The following is a 21,958-nucleotide window of genomic DNA, read 5'->3' on the forward strand; positions in this document are numbered from 1 at the left end:
TTTATTCAGCCTGAAATTTACATCCATGTTTCCGCAAAAGGCACTAATGCTAAGCACAGAAAAATGAAGAAGAAAAAAAAGGCACATCAAACTTTTAAAAATACGGCTTTTAACTTACTGTCCGTACGACACAAACACTGGCAGCCTACATAGTCTATTTATGTCCTAGGCTTTTATACAATTTTCCTGTCATGTGCGTCTTAATTTGTATTTTTGATTTGCAGCTGTCCCAGAAACCACATGTTCTTTCGTGTGTATAATTCCCTAAGTAATAGCCTGATGTCCAATACATTTTTCTTAGTTTTTGAATATAAACACAACAACACCAACCATAAATTTATAAATGATGCAGGCACAATCGTTTTGTATAAGGAATATATTCAGTCACTGTAAACATACTCTGTACAGTTCAATTTATTATGCAGGGAGACATTGTGATTGTTCTAGCGTGAGGAACCTTTTTTGGTGGTTAATCAGACCATTCTTGTAATAACAAAGAATAATATATCAGGGTCACACTATATACATTACATTTGTTTGAGAGACGTCCAATGAAAATACACATCATTTATAGTCTTAGACATACAGAACAGATATGTTTTTTTCTTCCAATAACAACAAGGCATGTTCAATATAAATCGTTTGTTAGGCAATAAAAGTATGTACAATAGATGTGCGCAAAACAGGAACTTTGTGGTCTATAATGGCACTGGCACAACAGTCTGAGATGGGATTGTAATGGAAGACACTATGGGAGCTTTATTTAGAAAGGCTCCGAAAGTTTATGGTGTTATGGACCATACAATTAAAATACACACTTTCCCCGTAGTGTTATTTTAATGAGCTCAGCTGTGTGTTGTGTTTAATTTAAACATAAAATAAAAAGTAATCTATTTCCCAACAGCTGCCATAAATTATTTTCCGGGGGGGATCTGTGCTTCAGGTCGTTGGCCTCGCTGCGTAACGGGGTCATTTCTCCTCTGTTACTTCCACAATGCAGGAGATTGTCAGTGATTTTACAGCGAGTCTGGGCCAGCATTTTACCAAAAAAGAAAGAAGGGGGAAATAAGTCTCTTGGCTGAACTTTTTCTACGGGTTGTGTTACATGTACGAACTGCGCAAGATCAAGTTGAACATATTAGTGGTTTCAGTAAATGTTGTGAACATGCTAAACACTATGTAGGGATATACTGGTTCTGAATCTGACCAGAAGCTGAAATTTAATAAAAGTCAATAAAACCAACAGGACAGGAACAGATGCAGCCGTGATTGTAGCTGAAGCAAACCTGTCTTCCTACTATTAAAAATGTCACTGTTACAATATCCGTAATTATGAAAAACTGCAATAACAGTTGACACCGACTGACACATCCCCTTGAAGCGGGCACAGTGTTGCAGCTCGGGAGTCACAGGAGGAGATGGCATCGCTCGCTCTGTGCTCTTTTCCCCCCGTTAGTAAATTCCAATTCAGTATATGAATTCTGTTTCAAACTCTTTTGCTGCTCCTCTTATTGGCAGAAAATATGTTTTTATTGGAGCAGCCTTTTCAAAGACCTTCCCTCAAGCGAGGAGCGATTGGCAAAGATAAGCTGGGCCAGAAAGCATGCTTTTGGGCAATAAAATAATACACTGGTTTAATATGAGTGAAATAAGGGGCTACAATAGCAGGATTAGAAATTTGTCACGTTGCTGAGCTGCTGTTCCTGCAAACTCATTATCTGCCCAGATTGAAGAAAAGTGGGTAACATGGAGCATAATATCATATTAGACAACATTCATATAGGACAGACAAGAAGAAAGAAATGAAACCAGATCAAACTGTGAATGATATAATATTCACCTAGGGAACTATCACTCAAAACCCACTATTTATGATTTATATAAGCGATTATACTTTTTAACTATCAAACAGTGGCATATTAATTGACTTTCCCAGCAGCATCTTCTGAAGCAGTTCAAGTGTAAGGCGCTGGGGTCAGCCGTAATGATCCACACATCGACAATAAATCATTTCCGTCGGCCGCGGGACACGCAGATCTGTTTGTGCATATTTTATCGTGCTGTCCTTTAGCGGCGTGTCGGTAAATATTTTATTAAACATCACACACAATCAGTTGGCATAAAAGAGTCTGAGAATCTTGATTGAACTACATTTGAATGGACCACTCGAGTATGTGTGGGAATGAAAACCTGCAACCCACAATGCCGTACAATTATCTCCTGCGATTCAATCTCTTCTGACAGCCTCCGCGAATATGCAAGCCAAACTGGCCGCCTCAATTAAAAGAAGGTGGGAAAGACCAGGCGCTAACGGACAAGCAACAGCTTCGGGAGACAAGTTTGTTGGCTTGCTTGCATATACAATAATGTGACAAAAAACTACCTCTAACAACAAAGGGAAAACTCAGACGCCTGCCCATTGACTCGGAATACATTTCATGAGTATTTAACTAGGGAAATGACTGCAAAAACCCACTCTGGTATTACAGCCGTATCCCTTCTGTAGCTGTAAATCTGTAAATAAGCCAGACGGGCTTATCACAGCGCTAACAATGTCATATCCCACTTCCCAGTTCTAATCAAAATCCAATTCCGCCCAAGGGGCACAGATATGAGCTGAACCCTTTGTCGGGAGCAGAAACTCGGGAAAGCGGCTCAAAACGGTATTCTTCTGGAAAGCCACGGGTTACTGAGGATTGCGACCCTATCCGTCAGCACAATGAAGTATTTGACAGCGGAATCATTAGAGAAATTGATAAGAGCGCATTGATCCGGCTCTGGAGGTTCATCGCAGTCGTGTGCATAAAACAATATAAAGGCCGCTTTCCATAATCACAAGAGGCGCGGTGAGAAATCCCATCAGTGTCTCGCTGCGCACTTGTACATTCATTGTCCTTTTCTATGTATGTGTTTACACTCCAGACTGCTCTGGCTGTGGGTTTGAGCTGTGACAACAACCCAAGTTTGCAACTCAGTATGGTTGTAGTTATATCAATCGAAATACTGGCTTTTTACCATTTCCAATAAATGAATCTTCTGAGCATTGTAATTCACTGCTGATCTTTTGAAACAGGTGTTTAGTATGATTCGGAGGCAAAGTTACAACAATCATCACAGTGTACGAGGTGACGAGGGGTTGCCATTCCCCTACACGGAAGAGAAATGAAATATTCAAAAGGAAACTTTTTAAAAATTCATTTTTAAAATCTCATTTCAACTTCGTAAAAAGAAAGAATGCAAAACACAGATGATGCCACAGCAATGCTCAGACTAAAGCTAATGTAAAACTTCTTTCATTATCAGTAGAGGCTGGGTGGAGCAGAGGTATACTGCAATTTAAACCGCAACTCGGAGCGTGATCAAAGACCGCGCTGGTCTCCTGACAAGTGCATTTCCGCTTCCCTGGTTATAATAATTACTTTAAGTCTCAGGACATATAGGTTTAGTTACAAAATGTCTCCCTGAATTAGAGCTATGTGACTGAACCGAAATCAGCTGCCAGCCTTTTTTCTTTGCCTTTCCCCGTTTTACATTATACGGCGCTAATGAAACGTGCCCCGTGCGAGTGATAAAAGGGCGGGATGTGTCACCTGGACGCAGTTCAAGAGACAGCGCTCACTCCGGCACAGCGAGACTTTGGATCAACTTTCCTTTCGACGCCTCTCTATGTGCAACTCCTATGAGTAACAGAAGAGACACATAATGAATTTTCAATTTATCAAAAAGGAAACTGTCCTTCACGGTTTGCACGATTTAAAGTATTTTCTTGAAAGATTTTGGATAGAAAACGCAAGTAATTGGAAGGTTTAAAAACAGAACTGGCAATTACCATTGTATGAGCTACCCCAGAGAACCCATCCTGGAAGTGTTCATCCCTAATTCCTTGTCCAGCCACCTCTGCCCATCTCTCAATGCTGCCCTCGCCTGTGGTTTCTACACTAATGCATTTTGGGAGCTGGGCAGCCACCAACCAGCCTTCTTCCTCTCCTGCTCTGCGCTGTATTGAGAGTCCCGAATACGAGGATGAAGACAATATCAGGTTATTATGGAAATCTCTTGTTGTACAGATAATATAAAGATTATTTTATAAAATTAAGTGTCTGGGAGGAAATTGTTGGTTTAATAATACAATACAATTATATTTCCAGGTGAAGACCCAAGCTTTCAAGGAGTCTGACAGTTTCTTTAGCCCTTGGCTTTCATTTATTTACTCAAGAGGAAAGGATTTAAGATTGAAAGTAGAAAGGAAAAAAATTACACGTAAAAATGTCTATTGGCCTGCAGGCCAAACTGATTTACAGCAAGGTCCTGTATCCGCACATGACTGTCGACACAGGGCAGGAGCCGAAAGTAATTTTACAGGAAACAAAGCAAAATGGAATTCCCACAATGCAATTACTTGTCACCAAATGACAACTATTGCTTCAGATAGACTCTCAAATAAACCCTTATTTTGCTAGAATATAGTACTGACAAAACTTATTACACAAGTTTATCAGGGATAACAACTAGTCTTGTCATGGCTGAAAATAATTCAGGTTCACCACTTTTTATAAATCTATTCCTCAACAGTTGTGCAGTTTACTTGAGAAATAGCTACATTGATTAAAGTCTATATAGCCATAATTAATGTTGATTTGTATACTCTTATTTGAATAAGAAAGCTTGAATAATGCCCATTCATTCAAATATACATTTTCTCTGTGCATTCATTAGCTTAAATCGATTTTTAACATGAAGCTTTTAATTTTGAGAAATCCAAGCATTACCCTTATAGTCAGCATTCAACAGACACACACAGTTGGTCTTTTCTGAGGTTGTAAGATCATACAAATTGCCATGGATTGTTTCCACACCTCAGAGTATTGCCCCAAGTAAAGCCAGACTCACAGAGAGAGCTTGATTTGTTCAATCCTTTCATTTAACAATCATGTAACTGGAGAAAGTCAAATCACATGTAGATTTTTCCTCAGCTTGGGCAGAAAGAAATTAAATGAATTGATGTCTGAGTATCACAGGTCTAACCCATGAATACCTTACACACTTCATCCAAGTTCTGCTGTTAAACACAGCTATAACAATATTAGAGTCAGGGTTAAGGCTTACATGAGGGACCAACATCATAACAACCTCAATTAGTGCCCGAGGTACTCCCGTTATTCCTGAGGGAATCGGTTCACTCTGCACCCAAAACTATCAATTCTCTCCCTCTCTGATAGAACTGCTTTCCTTGTAAACAATGGAGCTCAAAGAATAGGCCAGTGAGCTCAGCTGTAAATAAGATTAATGCGTCCGTATATGCAGGAGACACATGTGCATATTGGCACTATAAGGAAAATAAATGATTGCAAATTATTCATGAGATCATCTGCAGCTGGAAAGTGACTGTTTATTGTACTTCGGGGTTTAAGGGAAGTTGAACCCAGTCATTGTTTTACGGTTCGTATCATTACGTAAGATCTGGAGCCACAGAGAGGCACAGAATTGGGTAGTGTTTGAGTTTTTTTAGGTTTTTTTTTTTTTTTTTTTGCAAAACAGCTTCTGAGGAAAAAAGTAAGATAGGAAATATAAATATACAAACAAACTCACACACACACACAAAAACTAGTGTTACAAAAATGAAAGACATCCTGCCATTTTGGTAGGCAAGCTTTGGAGTAAAATAAAGAAAGAACATGTATTCTATAGTGCTTTCAGAAGGATGATACACAGGTGAATAGTCAGTAGTTTATGCTGATTCTTCCCTTATTTGCCGTTTGGCTGCAAGGAAATATTAATTTAAAACGCTTTGTCAAACCTATTATAAAGGACCTGCCTGCTCTAATACAGCCAAAGACAAACCGACAATTTTTAATGCTGTAAATCTCCTTTATTTACATTGCATTAATTTTAAATCAGATTGAGAATCATGTCTCCCAAGCAAAGGGGAGAAAACCTGCCTCAACACCGAGAGAGTCGTCTCAGTGCCTTGTCACCCCATCTCAATCCTCACTGCCACAGCAACGATGGACAAATAATGACACGACCAGACTACATTTACAGCAACTTTATCACCGTATCAAGAATAAATACACAGGTCAACATTAAGGCAATATTGGACAAAATAAAGACTCCTACAAGATAAGAGAAAGGTTAAAAATGGCTGAGCACCTAAATGTGTGCAATATTACACCCTCCACAATTATCTTCAGTACTGCCGAGCCATATCCCACACTTATATCCGGGAGCAATGAAAGACCCGGCTCTTAACCGGCGCTCTGTGACAGAACGAGGCAGCGGCGCGCGGGAAACATCCCAGCGGCTTCGGCGCTTAATCAACTCAGCGGTTCTCTCTCTAAAGTGCGAGTCGGGAATAGCGTCCAGAATAATCTAATCATATGACATTGTCAGTATCAACTCTTGACTGAATCTGGCGAAGGCTGCTCCTATCAATTGCAGGGGGACCTTTGTCCTTGAAATCCCTGCCAGCTTAAATTTAATCTACTGCCCGCATTAGCAGCTTCACCAACATGTTGTGTTTCTCAAACGCACAATGCCTTTATTCTTCAGACTGTAATAAGCTCTAATAACTCTGACCCAGCTTTGTGCCAGGACGACCACCCCCCCCACCCCACCCCACCCCAGTGATGTTGGAGCTGAAACAGTGTGTGGGGCTGGAGTTAGAATATAGAAGTGTGCGTCCAACTGTGAGCAGGAAATGTGCATTGCCTTGGAAACCGACTTCGTCTATTCTTCCAATAATAAGCACGATTCAAACAATCCTGCAGGTGTGCACTTTAAATCACATTAAGGAAACACTTAATATGAACATAAAACACACTGTAATAATAGCTTGACTTTATATTTCCTCTATAGGTCAACATTTATTTTATAGTGTGTATATATATATATATATATATATATATATATATACACACACACACACACATTCCATTCACACACACATTAAATATATGTATGTGTGTATATATATATCAAATGTATTCATTTATTTATTTTTCAGGCAATATTCCATAAAATAACAGTGAGACCCAAAATATGTTGTTAATCTTGTCTAAACTATGCATGCACTTTATTTAATTTGTGACTACCCTAGAAATAATAAATGTGTGAGTGGAATTTCCAGTTTACCAACATTAACCCCGCTCCCCCCCTATATTTTTAGTAGATAAATTGACTGCAGAGAGTAAACGGAATAATGCATATTGATCTATAAAACCGATTTACAATAACTATATTGTCGAAGAAGAGCAATTTGTATCCCTGTCTTCAATGATTTGCGTAGTCGATAATGTTCCAAACTACCAAACCGGTCATATTTATCAATAAATGGACACCCCTGGGTCTGGGTCTCATCAACAACGGAATCTAGTCAGCGATGTTTGTTTGACTTAATCTACGAAATCGAACATTACAGCACTGCATGAACCAACAGTCAGGAGATAAGTGGGCCGCGTGGACCTGCGCAAAGGATGGTCTCTCAGTGAACACATTCCCAAGAGACTGCACACCCTGGGGAGTGAACTTGCCACCCTCTTCCTACTGACCGACATTGTCCTCAGTCCCAGTTAAACATTATCAATTACCTTACATAACCATGAACTTAAGTGACAGCAAAACCATAGGCAGCCCCTTGTTAGTAAACTGCTCTTCTGTAGTTAGTGCAAGTGATCCATTTTGTACTGACTCCATTCATCCTAATCACAGTGACAAAACAGTGAAATAAGGTTGCAGGTGGATTTGTTGTGTGACCAAGAGCCATTTTCCTGGAAACAAGTAAGTGTAAACAGTTTGTGGTTTCCCTCATGCCATTACGGATAACCGTATAGGTATACAATTAAAAAAACCTACGAATGAAAACACAAAGGTCCAGTAAAACACTGGGAAATGCTACGTTCATATCTGTAGTTAGTATAAATGAAGTAGTAAACATACATTTTCAAAGTCAGTATTCAGGTGCTTGCAATGGCCACAGTTAAATAAAACAAATATTTATGAGGATTTCAACAGTAGATCTTTAGGAACAAAAATGACGATAAAATTCAGTTCAGTGGAAACTTTTTCTGTGTGTATGTGTGTACCTTCTCTTCTCTTTTCCTTTTCTTCGTTGTGCAATTCCAAGCAAAAGTTCTCAATTTAAAAATGTCCAGTTTTTTTAAAAACATATAGTCACACAGAGACGAAGACATCCAGATAGAGCCGGTCGTAGGATTCCCTGAAGAAGAGGATGAGGAGGAGGCTGAAGAGACAGGAGCCCGTCAGACACCAGTTTAACCAGGATAGCTCTGAAAAACACCAGCAAAGAAGAACACGTCATAATTTGCAAACCCACAGTGTTGAGCCAGTTTTACTGCAATTTGGGCTCTAATATGGAAGGAATCTCCTGAAATACCTCAGGCAAGCTGACCTACAGAAGGCCACGCTGCCTTTCATGGCAAGATGTTTTAAATGCCAACGTGCTGTAAACCAACAAATTCCTTTTTTTGTTTTTGTTTTTCAGAACGGAAAGGAATAACGGCTTTATTTTATTAAGTGCATCTAGCAATACAAAATAAAAAAATCTAAGTCTTTATCCTTATTTAAATCATGCACCAATAATCAGAGTCAATGTGTTCTTACGAAATCCAGCTGCAATAACGAAGCGTGGTCAACTCTTTCTTACGCTGTAAAAGCCACCTTTAATTGCTTTGAGCTCTCGTTTATTGTAGCTCAGGCACGCAGTCATGTACATAAGGATGCATGCCAAATATCCCTAAAAACCCGTCGGGAAGCAGAATTAAAGATAGCTGTATGGTGGCTGCAATTTACTTAATAGCAGACCTGAAGGCAAAACAGATTTATGCTCTTCTTTACCCACAGGCTGCTTACTGTACAGCAACAGGGATGCCAGATTGAACTTAATTAATACATTTAGCTTGCCCCGCGCTTTATAAAAAAAGAATGCATTTGCGCTGCGGCCTCAGGTGCTGCAATCGCTCGTGTGTTTTAGTGCCTCTCACAGTGTTTGGAAGACCAGTTGACCCGGGCCTGGCCCTGTTTACAGAGGCACCAACACAGTGCAAACACATGCACTGACAAGAGGTTTAGATGGATAGCACATGGAGCCGCACAGATGACAAACAAGCCCTATGCAGAAGCGACTCCCTGTAAAGTCATAGTCTGAGCAGACATTTCCACACCTAACAGTGCTCCAAAGAGAGGTTACCATTTACCAAGAAGACATTTTAGGACGCTCGGCATGTTTATACACTTCTTTCACAGATATCAATGCTTTAATTTAAATCTCCTTTACAACTTTCTTCATGGAATAGAGCCATGTAATAGTTAAAGTCAGGTACTGCACTGTTAATGTCTAATGAAACCCAGAAGAAAAGTATACAGGTTCTGTATTATGTCTGATGCACAAAAAAAATATGTATTGCAGGGTAATGTTTGATCTATGATGTCTAATCTTGATTCATTCCCTATAGGCAACATCTTGTTGATGTGTGCAGTGATGGACTGCACATTCAAGTAGATTCATGTGAACCGAACACACGAACGAAGGAAAGGGAACTAATGCGAGACAGACGGCTCTTTTTACAGATTCCACGTGTATAGATATGAGTACATGGGAATTCAATGCAGAAGAGAACTAACAATTCTGTCAGGAGATCTTTGCAGAGTAACTCTGATGAAATAGAAAGATATCCACAGTCACCCTTGATCCCTACTGAGGCTATGGGGTGATGAGGAATCCTTCAATTTTTTTGTTATGATTTGTATGATTTCATTAAGTAAGGATTTGCCTATGGATAATCTTGGGGTTTCAAATTTACAGTTGGTGAAGAACAGTAAAAGACTGACATTCTGTCAGTGATATGCCATCCATCACACTGTGGGCTGCCTGTACGAAAGTGGAAGAGACATCAGGGGAGTTATTGACATTTTGCAAGCAGAATATGAGTAAGTAAACAAACTAAATGTGCCCTGACAACTACAAACAAAATGAGAGAACAGAGGCATGTCATGTTTTTCAAAACGCAATTGTGGAAGTACTCATAGTAGCTTTGAAGTTCTAAAAAATGTCTATTAATAATAAAAAAAATATATATATAGTCTTTCAAAGAAAGGGTGGAATACGGAATGCGAGCACAGGTCAAATATTCTGACCTGCGGCCTCTCAAGCAAGACATCCCAATTATATTTAAACTATTTTAAACTTCGGATCCAATAATCCAGGGCAGTAATTAATCAAGTCTTTTTTTCCTCTCTCGAAGCGGGGGAAGCGCAGACTCATGCAGCATGCAATGCAATATAAAAAACACTGCATGTGGTTTTAGCCAATTTGCAAGTTCATACATACAGTGCAGACCTAAAAATCTACTTTTACACGGCTGGCGAGTGAAATGAAATCCTCCAACGGGTCCCCGAATTCACATTTATTAATCACAGCCAAGGAGGACTTGCATTATGATAGCTCAAAATCCGAACCATTAATCAACGTTCAATAATCCATTCAGCATTTTAAAGCGTGAAAGCGGGTTAATGGAGTTCTGTTTATCTTGGTGCTTTGTCTCTGCCTTACGTGTGCTCGAATCGCATCAATTTAAATGGAGATTCAGACGTGACTGGGCCCGGTGTTGCCACAGAATACTAAACACCGCCTCGTGTGCCCCATGCCTAGGTGATCAGATTAAAAGTTTGCCCGCCATGCTGCCGGTGGAAATCCATAATTCATGGAGGCTAAAGTTGAATAACGGCTCCAGCAGGAACTTGGGATGCTGGGGTCAAGAGAACAACAAAAAAAGAAACTTGCAAATTAGACTCCAAGGGTTTAAACCTTTTTAAGCATGCATCATCCTGTTTAAGATTCAATCAGCCGCCACAGGGGAATAGTTTTGAGATTTTATAGATCTCTAAAATAATTCGTCCAAGGCATGTAACAAGAACTAAGACTGTAGTGTAGTGCAGCTATCCAATTGGGGGGGTGGGGGAAATGTGTCTTAGCAATTACAAAATCATTTACATCATGAAATCTTAAATGTTGCTAACAAATGTCTCCACGGTTGTCTCTCGTCTTTTCAAACAAATAATCGTATCCGACAAATTATTTTTTACTTGTCACTTGCCAAGTTGCATAGCTGTCACTGGAAATTGTTCGCATGTTTTTCGTTGTACACCATCAAACTGTGAATACGTTTTAAGAATCAATTGTAAGTGTCTTTGAGGCATTACCATTTAAATTTCCAATTTATTCAAAAAGTACCCTAGAGTTATGAAAGGGCTGTCTCTAGAGTGACAATATAAAAACTATATTTTATTATGCCTGCCTTCTTGAGGACAAAGCATGCAGCCTGAAGAAACATCATCAATGTGGCGAGGATTTGATGCAGTTAGACACATAAATACATTAACTCTAATGGCTCTTATTAAGCTTGTGTAAAGTGTATGGTAGAAGCTTTTCTTGCAGGTCCTCAGAGGTGAGAGGTCGGGTAACTAAAGCAGTTAGTTTATTGCTTTAATTATTCGTAATTATCGCCAATTTAACCTTCACATTGAAGTAACTTTTTAGGCTCTGCTTAATATCAAACATCAAACATTTCCTTTCGAAAGGGAAAGTTAAAAATAAAGAAAATGTGCATGTGAAAACTCAGACATAACAAGAGACTCAAATTAAAACATTTTTTCAGTATGCAATTCTCCTTTTGCACTAGGCATTTGTGATTTCTGCGCTTTTCCTTGACATTTCCACACAACATTATAGTGAATGTTCCCTGAGAAATATATATATCATGCACAGGATTAAAGCAAGTTCAGAAAAACAAGCATTACAGTCATTTTACTGTAACAAGGGACAATGTATGAAGCTACATTTTTCTGTTTTCTTTCAATAGGGAGTAAAATAAATACCAAATACACCTCAAGGTTTAAAAAAAAAAAAAGCCAGATAAACTAAACCATTTGAACTCTTATGATCACAGATCACAGATCACTTAATATCTTGTACAGAAAGGTAATGTGTTAAAATAGTATATAGTCCTATCCAATCCAGCGCAGTTTTTAAATTTGCCTCCCTGCCTGTCAGTGTTTCATCTCTCTCTGCTTTTCACCGATAGCGGGTCACCTTGAAGAGCTCGATTAAAATGAAGCGAGATGTCGGCTTTTTAATTTACGATCACCAACTCTGCTCAGCGCCACAGGAATTGGGCACCAGGATTATAAACAAATAAACAAACACAGGGATGAAAGAAAGAATGAATGAATGTATTACACGGGTCTTGGCACCAAGCCCCTAATTCTGTTCTGATTAATTCTTTTAAAAGCTGAAAACCAAAGATCAGATTCTGGCGATTATACTGAAGGACACATAGGGTATAGGTGTGTGAGGATAAGAAATTAATTGTCTCACAAAGAACGTGTGCTTTCGCAGCCACTAAGACCGTATCCTGTGCATTAACAGAGCGCCTCCTTCAGGTTAGCTGGCGGGGCTGTAGGCTATATTCTGTAGCTCCGCCGATTCATTTTATTTTGCCTATTTAGAGGATCTATCTCTGGATAGTATTTTTTTTCTTTGTTCGGAGTCAGGTCAATCTCCTTCTGCTACCACTAGTAATATTATTTATTGTGCTATCAAATAATCGATCAACCAACTTATTTTTATAACTTCTTAACTGCAAGGCAACACAAAAAGAAACCGGCACTGAAATTTTAACAAAAGGAATACAACTCCCAGACTCAAGCAGGCCATATTAATAGTAGTCAATGCATCTGCAAATTGAACGAGAATAATTATTTCCCTCAGGATTATTTCTATAGTTCAATCTGGACATATCGGAGTCCTGCATCATGGTGTCCAATGGCATAGGATTGCTAGAGGTAGCTGAGTAATAGAGCTCATTATATCCTGGCATCCCCATCGGCCGAGCCGATACAAGCACCTTTGTTATGCAGATCTCTTAATTTTCCTCCACGATGAAAACATGTGTTAACGGCATATTCAACAATTAAAACAGCTGCGCCATTACCCTGCAAGAGATGACACTGGACTATTGTGTCTTAAAGGGCATCGGAGCCACATCTCTTTCAGGAAGACTAACAGGAGCTAAATAGCCAGTGTCCAGTTTTCAATCTTTCAGGGTCTGTGTATACAAGGCTGACCTCTGCTCCCAGACTACAAAGACCTCCATTCTTGACAGGTCAAGGGTCAAAGGAGCAGGCTGGCACACAACAATGATCTGTTCAACGAATCTTACCTCCTAGGATGTTTTCCCCACATAGACTACTAGTTGGTGCAGGAATTCAGGGGAATTATTTCGTGCTCACTCAAGAGCCCGTGTCAGGTTAGCGCCGAAGCTCGGTTTCAATCATGTCGGGCGGAAGGATTAGCAGAGAGGAACACAGGACCTTTCACATCGCAGGAGCGCGAACAATGCCAAGGTCAACGGTGACATGCTCAGCTCCTCGCTCAGATGGCGGGGTCTCAGCCATGTCTTGATAAGATGTGCTGAGAGGCACATCATTCTACAGTGGATGTACTTGTCAACCGGCGCTGCAGGAATACTCTCCTCCCGAACTGCTTTCAGCCGAATATGGGAAGATCGTCCCTGCCTGTGCAACGTTCTAACTTTACTCGATAAGGCGTTAAAGGGGAATTCTTCTTTTCATTACTGCTCAGTCTTAATTAGGCAAAGTAATTTTCTGAAGAAATAGAGAGAGAGAAAGAGAGAAACGACTACAGAGAAAAAGTGACTCAGAGAGCAGAACAAAGTGCTTCCAAGCCTGTTACAAAATCAGATTTCAAATCCGAGACTAAGCTCTGCTAAGCTCACTCATCTCATTTTAATCTTCTTCGTGGCCCAAAGTAAAACTGAAAACCTGCCAGAGATGTTTCTGGGTAGTTTCCAGTATCGCCAGTTCAACAATTCTGCCAACCATCCACTGAGATGAACGTGTGTGAGTTTACATGCGTCTTTAAGACTTCAATGGTTTTATTAATGTTAAAACATGTTGTACACACATAACAAGAGTATTATTGAGATTATTAAAATTTAGTGCTGCCTCATTGAAGGGAAAAACATATTTTCAAACCAAAAGATTGTGTAATCCGGCAAATAAGTTAAATGAAATTTGATTATTAAAAATAAAAAAACTTTATGACGACAATGTTCTCTGATCATATTGAGACAGAATTAGTATCCCGGTTATCTAAGATAACTGTACTAAGATCGTAGACCCAGATATTTAGGTTCTGTGGCTTGACAGAAAGCTGATTAGAGCATGCAGCATTGTCTTTTTTCAAACCATCTTAAGCTGTAATTCATCTCCATCTTTGTAAGCAGGAGGCGATGTATTAAAATGACTGCAAAAGCCAAAGATCCTGGGCTGAACGGCTCAGTGTTGTCACTCTGAACACAAACACAGCTGGGGGATTCGAGCAAAACAGAAGAGAGTAAAAGTAACAGCTTGAATATGTCAGTTTACCACAAAATAAACAGAACAGGATTGATACAGTTAGCTACCCTGTGGATATGAAACAAAGTTGATATTTAAACATATTTTATTTAGTTTATCTTGTTCGTTATTATTTTGGAAACCTAGTATTTGCCATATTAGACCGGTGTTTAGTTGCTGATACTTTTGGGTTCAGATATTGAGACACGTACACAGTTTTCTGGAATGACGGAGAAGACATGCCGACAGACGTTTGTTCGCTTACCTTTGAAATAAAACGTTAAGACGAACAGTAGGCCCCCCATGAAGAGGTTGCTTAAGAAAGTGACCACCCCACAGGTGATGCCCTCCGGGACGGGGTAAACGGTCTCTATCAGGAGCTCATAGAAGATGGGGACGCTGCTGTTCAGGAAGATCCCAATGAGGATACAGGAGGTATATAAGGTAGCTGTGGAAATGGAAGGGAAACAAATCAGGAAGTATTAAAGACACAAACACTACGTCATGTTTTAGATTGGTTTCTACTTTTGTGTAGTTTCTTTACACTGGGCTTTTTTTTGGGTTTGCTTAAAAGGACTCGGACTATTAGCCAACACATCTTTAATCAATTGGATCCGCTGGAGTCGGGAACTCTGAAAAATGGATCGCTCTACACGATTAGACACTTGTGACAAGGTTGATATACCACGATGTTTTTTTTTTTTAAATGCAATTTTCAAAGGCTGTAGCTTTCACTTTTAAAGTTTAGTCAAGATAAAGAAGGAAAACTTCTTATATGATCTCCAGAGAGTATTTTTTTCAAGAGAAATGTATCGGAGAGCAACGTGCATTTTAAGAAGAGGAATAATGTCATGAGAGAGAATTCAAAATCTAAGTGTTTAACTGTTTCAGTGTTCAGTTAAGTCAAATAAATTTGTAAATGAGTCAAATGATCAGCCTGTTCCACTGATTTTGGCATGTCCTTCTCTTTCCCATGGACAGTCAAATATTCACAAATAAGATTACACTACCACAACCCACTCAACAACACAGGAAATTGAGAGGAAATCATTTCCCTGAAGGACTAGAAACTGTCCAAATTAAATGCAGAGGAGGAATACGAACAATACAATTTCCTTTTTTTTAGTTCTGCTAATGTAAGCAATATGAATAAATTCTGCCTTCAAATAAAATATCTGTAATCTTGTAAACCAAAAGCATCTGTAAACCAAAAGCTTGTGAGCCAAATTAAGACACTATTATAATCTTCGATAAAAAAAAAACAAGAAAACGTGTTACAGTCCATAGCCTCGCCAGAAAGTACAGCCCACCAGTAAGAAAAGAACATCATGGGGGTCCCCAGCGGATTATCCAGCAGAAAATTGCACCTGGTGTGGCATGTGATTCCTATAGCCTGGAGATTACTGGGTCAGATCCAGGCCGTGCCACTTGATGACTGTGAATAAGAGCTGCTAATGGTGATTTTGGGTGGGCTGGGGTTGGCAAAGGTACCCTCGGCTGACGGCACACTATCGACGTTTGAGGTGGTCTGGAGCCGACAGAACCGAACGCTGTTACAAAAATCTCTCGCCACCCTGCTCGAATCAGTGCAAACCAAACAAAACAAGAACAGATGGGCTAGCGATGCAGGTCTCCGAGGACACGTGCATTGCGCGAGTCTATCTCTGGTTGCTCAGGTATGTCGGGTTGAATATTAAGGGGCTGGGATCTGTGTGTATAAACAGAGAGAAGTATCTTTCAACTGTGACATATCTATGCAAAGAATAGCATGTACTAATTATAAGGGATATACATTTGTAGCAGTTCCAATATACTTCTAGATCTGTGCTACCGTGTTAGCACATTCTCAGGAAGAAAGGGGGTTCGAACGAAAGAGTTACTCTGCGTTTTAAGCTCAACTCAGCCCCAATTACCTCTCTGGACATACCTGCAGTGGAGGGGAGATGGGTGACACTGGTCAGACAGGTGAGGGTGAACCAGGTAGAGGCCAGAGTGGCTCCGGCCAGCATCAGCAGCAGTATGAGTTTGAGCATGCCCCTGATGGAGTCCGCAAACCTGAGACACAGGAGAGAGGGAAAACAGTCCAAATGAGCCATCAGTTCTGTCACACAGATTACGCAAAATGAGCCGTTGCCTTTATTTGTCATAACAACAACAACATAAAACAAATAATAGCTGCAAGAATTCCCCCGGGCAGACTCTAATTTCCCACAGCAATACAGACGCTTAATATGCTGAGCGACGAGACCGCATAAAATAACTTGTCAAGCTTTCTTGAAGGTGAATTTGCTCTAGTTGTTTTTAGTGCAAAAAAAATCATGTTCATCATAATTTACCTCCAATAGCAGCAAGGTATTGCATTGTTATCGCGTTTATGTTCACATTAGTGGCTGTCAGATGTACTCCAGCCTATTTGAACTGATTCAGCGAGTGGTATTACACATGCAGTAGCTCCACAGCGCTCCCACTTGCAACTGTTTATCAAGCGTTTTCAATGAAAGTATTCGGTATTCTGCAAAGTCAAAGATAAAGATGGGTACATTATTCGCAACTCTCTAAAAGTGTAACTGCTCTGTATGGAAGAAATACAATGCATTTTACACCACCTTGCAGGGTTTGTGGTTGTTTTACTTCTTCTAGTGTTGTTCCCGCCAAAGTAGCTTGCCTGTTACAACTGTGAACAGTGAGACGTTGCAGTCTGTAACACTTTGATTATTAAATTAAGATGCAAGTTCTCATGCACTGGGTTTGTGGCATTTAAGAGTGACCTTTCACTGAAGAATATTCTGGCTTTCTTGTTGCCTATATACTCTCCCAAGCCCCATCACAACAGCACTGAATGAATTTTACTTCAATAGCTGCAGCGATGCAAAGAATTGTAAACCTACTTTTGTCCAATAGCTATGCCATTTGTTTTATTCATTTCTTTATCTCAATTGAGATGTTGTATGCTCTGTAAGTGTGTCAGTGAAACTCATCAAACTGCCTGACACTAAATTATCACTCGAATTCCCATTTCATTATAAAGGGAACTACACTGATACAGGAGTTAATTGCTTACTCGTAATTCATTTGCTCAGTAACATTAAATGCAAGTTAGTCTTGCAAAGAATGATTACATACATATTATATATAATATATATATATATATATATACATATTATATATTATATATATATATATATATATATATATATATATATATATATATATATATACACTAAACCAGTTATTAACATTTTTAAATTCTACACAATCCATTTCACACAAAAAGTTCCAGTCCTTTAAACTGTATAAGACACCATCCCAGTGCCACTTAAGAGCGATCACAGGATTAATAGAGGCCTTCGAATAAGCATCACAATTCTCTGTAAGGAGCTAAATGAAAACCCGCAAGATATTTTTCACTGAGAGGGTGCTAAATCTACTGTGCCACCGAGCCTGCCTAAATCTCTCACCATTTTAGCCAGGCAACCCATCTGTTACGGCTCTTCGTAGAGAGAGAGAGGCTCCACAATAATCTGTTCGACACATTTGCGGAAGCTATTTGTAGCCAAAGACATCAATATGTTATAATCTAACCCAAAGATCAGGCCTGTGACTAAGCTTATTCTGTGCAACTTTAATCCTACAGTCCTTCACCCCACTTCCACTGTGAAATATGTAAACACCAGCAGAAATAATAAAGTTTAAATGTAAAAACAAGATTTGGAGATAATTGGGATTAGACAAGAATGATTTACTTAAAATTACTCACAAACACTGTGACAATTACACCTCTAGTTGCTCCCATAAATGTGCTGTTAATGGAGAGATTGCACAGCTATTTGTATAAAACCTGCAGGTTTTTCAATTCTTCTGAAAGCTGATTACGGACCAAACTTTCTCAAAATCTAAGTGCGGCAAACGGTCTGTGACAAGAATGACAGTCATTATTAGTGCTGGGGAAACTGTAAATGAATATATTGTTATGTCACTGCAATAAAAATATGGAAATTGCACATTTTCCTAATAGATTACAGTGTCTTGCCAGGCATAATTTGTCCTCAGATTACAGGGGCTGTAATAACTTGCATTTATTAATTACTGTGCCTTTATTGTAATTCAAATCAAAGGTAATAAGTTCTTCTCTATGCGGTTAATTAAAAAAAAATCACACAGGTGGACAAATAGTTACTAATAAACTCGCTAAGAAGTGAGACGCAATGAGACGAAGACATCTGTTGAACTGCAGGTGTGCCGCAGCATGGCAAACAAAGATATTACTCCACACAAGTTGGCTGTTCATCAGTTCTCTAACTCTCATCACTTTCACTGTGTTTACATAGACGTGACCGAGAAACCAATCAAGCGTGAGCAACCTGACAAATTACACTTATAGGTCATACAAAAAGAGAGGCAGTTGTCCAGAGAGCTTAAACGTATTTACCTTAGACGTGTCTCCCAAGCAACGTGCTGCACATTTTATGTAGTGAAAATTATGGTCCCATGCCTCAGTCCACAACAAAAATATTTGGCTTCTTACCTTACAGGACTCCCTAAATGACATATTGATTCATCAAGCCATCACATTTAACAAGAATTATTATCTAATTTTCCTAATTACAACTTTCAGCAGATTAAAGTAAGAGACGTCATTGATTCACCCCTGGCTGAGAAGTGCTGAACAGGCCCAACAATAAACCTCCATCTATCAAAAGTGACAAATCCTTCATTTTGCGGACTCCACAGTTTAAAACTAACAGTATATAACGATCTATCCATCTCTCAGTGTGAAAGACATGCAGGGGCTATTAGCATTTTATCCTCTTCGGGCTTGTCAAGGGAAGTTTGCTGAAATATGTGCCATTTTAGTATGAAAATAAATTTAACTGAGTGAGCTGTGCATTAGCTGAGTAACTTGCAAAGGACTCAAACGGAAATAAAATGCTATCAATTCAACCTCACTGTTTAAATCCTCCAGTCTAGTATGTAGTGGGAAGGGAGGGGGTGTTTATCGGTGTAAGAATTGTCAGATTTAATGCTGACATTGGGCAGATGTACACAATAAATATAGAGGTGATTAATTCCTTGACGTCTTGACGTCCATCACATAAACAAGCATTTTCTTTGAATACTATCCCTGACGAAATGGGGACCATGGATACATTAAAATAAAATTAAAATAAACAGCCATGACCCAAATTCAATTGAACATGTTTTGGTTGCTGTTAAGTTCATTTTTCAGAATAAACACAAACTTTTCAAGATAAGGAATCTGCATATGCTTTTCGTCCCCAGTCAGGCAAAATACTTATCCTATGGTCCCTTTTACATAAATACAATATATCCGACACATTTGGAGAATGAAAATTCTTAATTTGCAAAAAAGCTACACATTAACCTGATCAATTCATAAATATTTGATTTGCACTTACATGCTTAACATACATATGAAATCAACAGGGCATTTATAAATTAGCATTGAAATTTAATCTGCTCATTTGATTGCTGGGAAGGTTTGATTGAAGTGCTTTGAGTGAATTCATTACAGTGTTATGAAATGGATGGTTCCTTCTTATTTTCACTGTGGCAAGAGTTCAAGAAGAGTTAAACTGGACTTCACTGTCTTTAAAAAAATTAATGGACTATAGAAAACCAGAACAAAATGAGCTTTAATCCAAGTGGGCCCAGTCTTAAGAAAGTCATATACTTTACAGATACACTCACAGAAAGTTAGTTCAAGCAACAGGAGGAACCCTTGTTTGCACTGTTTTCAGAATCACAAATTCACTCCTGTCACATCACTGGGGTCCTGTTGTGAACATGGACAGAGGAGAAAGAGCTTGGGTTTGTTGACTACTGACCTTGCCATTGCTATTCCAACCACACAGCCTCCAACAATGGACCAAAATCCAATCCAGCCAGCATCCACCTGAAAACACAAGAATGGTTATTTTTATTTTGTACTGGATATTTCTCAAATGCAACCACACCTATAGGAAGTCATCACACTGTATGTAGAGTGCAGAAATATACTTGTTAGTTGTTGCTCAGAAATCAAACACTATCTCCAAGTAATAATAACTATTTTTATTCTCATAGTTTTTCTGAATGACACAGTAGGGGTCTGGACAGAAATTGGAAAACTTTTTAAAAGGAAGTCCCTTACACTTATCAATGTAACATCTTCAGAAACCTATGGAACAGCAATACACAAAATGTATACAAACATTCTCAGTCAAGACAATAATGCATACATTTATATACAGGAGTGTAGTGAAGGGACACTAAAATACAAGGATATACTTAATCCCAAAACCATCCTCAAGGAACTGCAACTCTAGGTACCTAATTAAATTATACCGAAACATGTTTTTCAGCTTCACTCGAGTCAAGGAACAACAGCGCCATGAAGATCCTCCTCAAGGTTAGTCCTCACCTTTCTCACTCGTATTTATTGCTTAAATGAAACCTAATATATATTAATTCACTGCATATCGACTAGTTTTCAGTCATGTTTAATCAATAAAGGTTGCCTTTAGAAAAGATAGAATTACACAATTTCAATTTGATCCTCGGGCCAATTTACCATTTGAAAGTCATTCTGAAGCGACGACACAAATCCCTGTATAAAAAAGCACTAACACAGAGGGGTAGCGTGTACAGTTTTATTGTCCACTTTAATACAATGTCTATAAATAAAAATATATCATAAAAAGTTAAATACAGTTGTCAGTATTGTCCTGGCATGTTTATTTCACCAACGTGATCCTTGATTTAAACCAAAAGTAAAACACTCTGGCAATAGAGATCTCTACCACAGTTAAGTGCAATTTTCTAAATTGGTTTAAACAGGAGTCCCTGTATCTGAAGATATGGTGTTTTTCTTTGTCAGAGTATTATATTCACCCGGCAGCAGAGATCGGCAATAATGACTCTCATATGTTCAGCGACTCTCCTGCCTTCTGTCGAGAAGTTTGGTTCCCAGATGCCGCTGCTCAGAGATAAAGCTCTCTGGCACCAAAACCGAACACATTACAAGAATATTTTTTTATAGGATTACACATTAGAACCGAACATTTGTCTATAAAGCACTTAATCAGTCCCTCACTTTGAAGCACCTCATAGAAACACGCAGACAAAAGTCAGGAGTGCCAAACATTAAAGAAAGACAAGTGCAAATATCTGATGAGCTCTGCAAAAGACTAATTTAATCTACATGAATTATAGTCACTCAGTACTACCCATACCTGTGTCACTCTTTAGCAAGCTTATCTCCTCTATTCAAGACAATCCAACATGTCCCTAGGAACAGAGTGATATTTGCCTGTGAAGTGTGCTTTTCTATGATGCATTACAAAATGGTGTATTCATTTCTCCAGAAGTCTTTTTGTCCTACAATAAATATTTCATTTTTTTATCTTCCATAACAAGTTCTCATTTGGAGACATACTTGCCAAGCTGTTGGCAAACGGTCCTGATGACTTATGAATATATGCCATTGTCATTCTAATTGTCCATCAAAAGAGCTCTCATCCTCGCG

The 21,958-nt window shown here is 39.0% G+C and overlaps 1 protein-coding gene across 1 annotated transcript in view; it reads right to left on the reverse strand.

Annotated features, from left to right (window-relative positions):
* Positions 1-396: 396 nt before the first annotated feature.
* slc49a4 (solute carrier family 49 member 4) overlaps positions 397-21,958 on the reverse strand; it is a 41,123-nt gene continuing 19,561 nt past the window's right edge. Inside the window, exons 6-9 of the mRNA XM_066687423.1 lie at positions 20,280-20,347; positions 16,361-16,488; positions 14,699-14,881; positions 397-8,285 (exon numbers count right to left, since the gene is read on the reverse strand). Coding sequence (XP_066543520.1) covers positions 8,170-8,285; positions 14,699-14,881; positions 16,361-16,488; positions 20,280-20,347 — 495 coding nt within the window. The 3' untranslated portion in view covers positions 397-8,169. The remainder of the gene's footprint in view (positions 8,286-14,698; positions 14,882-16,360; positions 16,489-20,279; positions 20,348-21,958) is intronic.

Source organism: Amia ocellicauda, chromosome 16, assembly GCF_036373705.1.
Source record: "Amia ocellicauda isolate fAmiCal2 chromosome 16, fAmiCal2.hap1, whole genome shotgun sequence".
Classification (NCBI taxonomy): domain Eukaryota; kingdom Metazoa; phylum Chordata; class Actinopteri; order Amiiformes; family Amiidae; genus Amia; species Amia ocellicauda.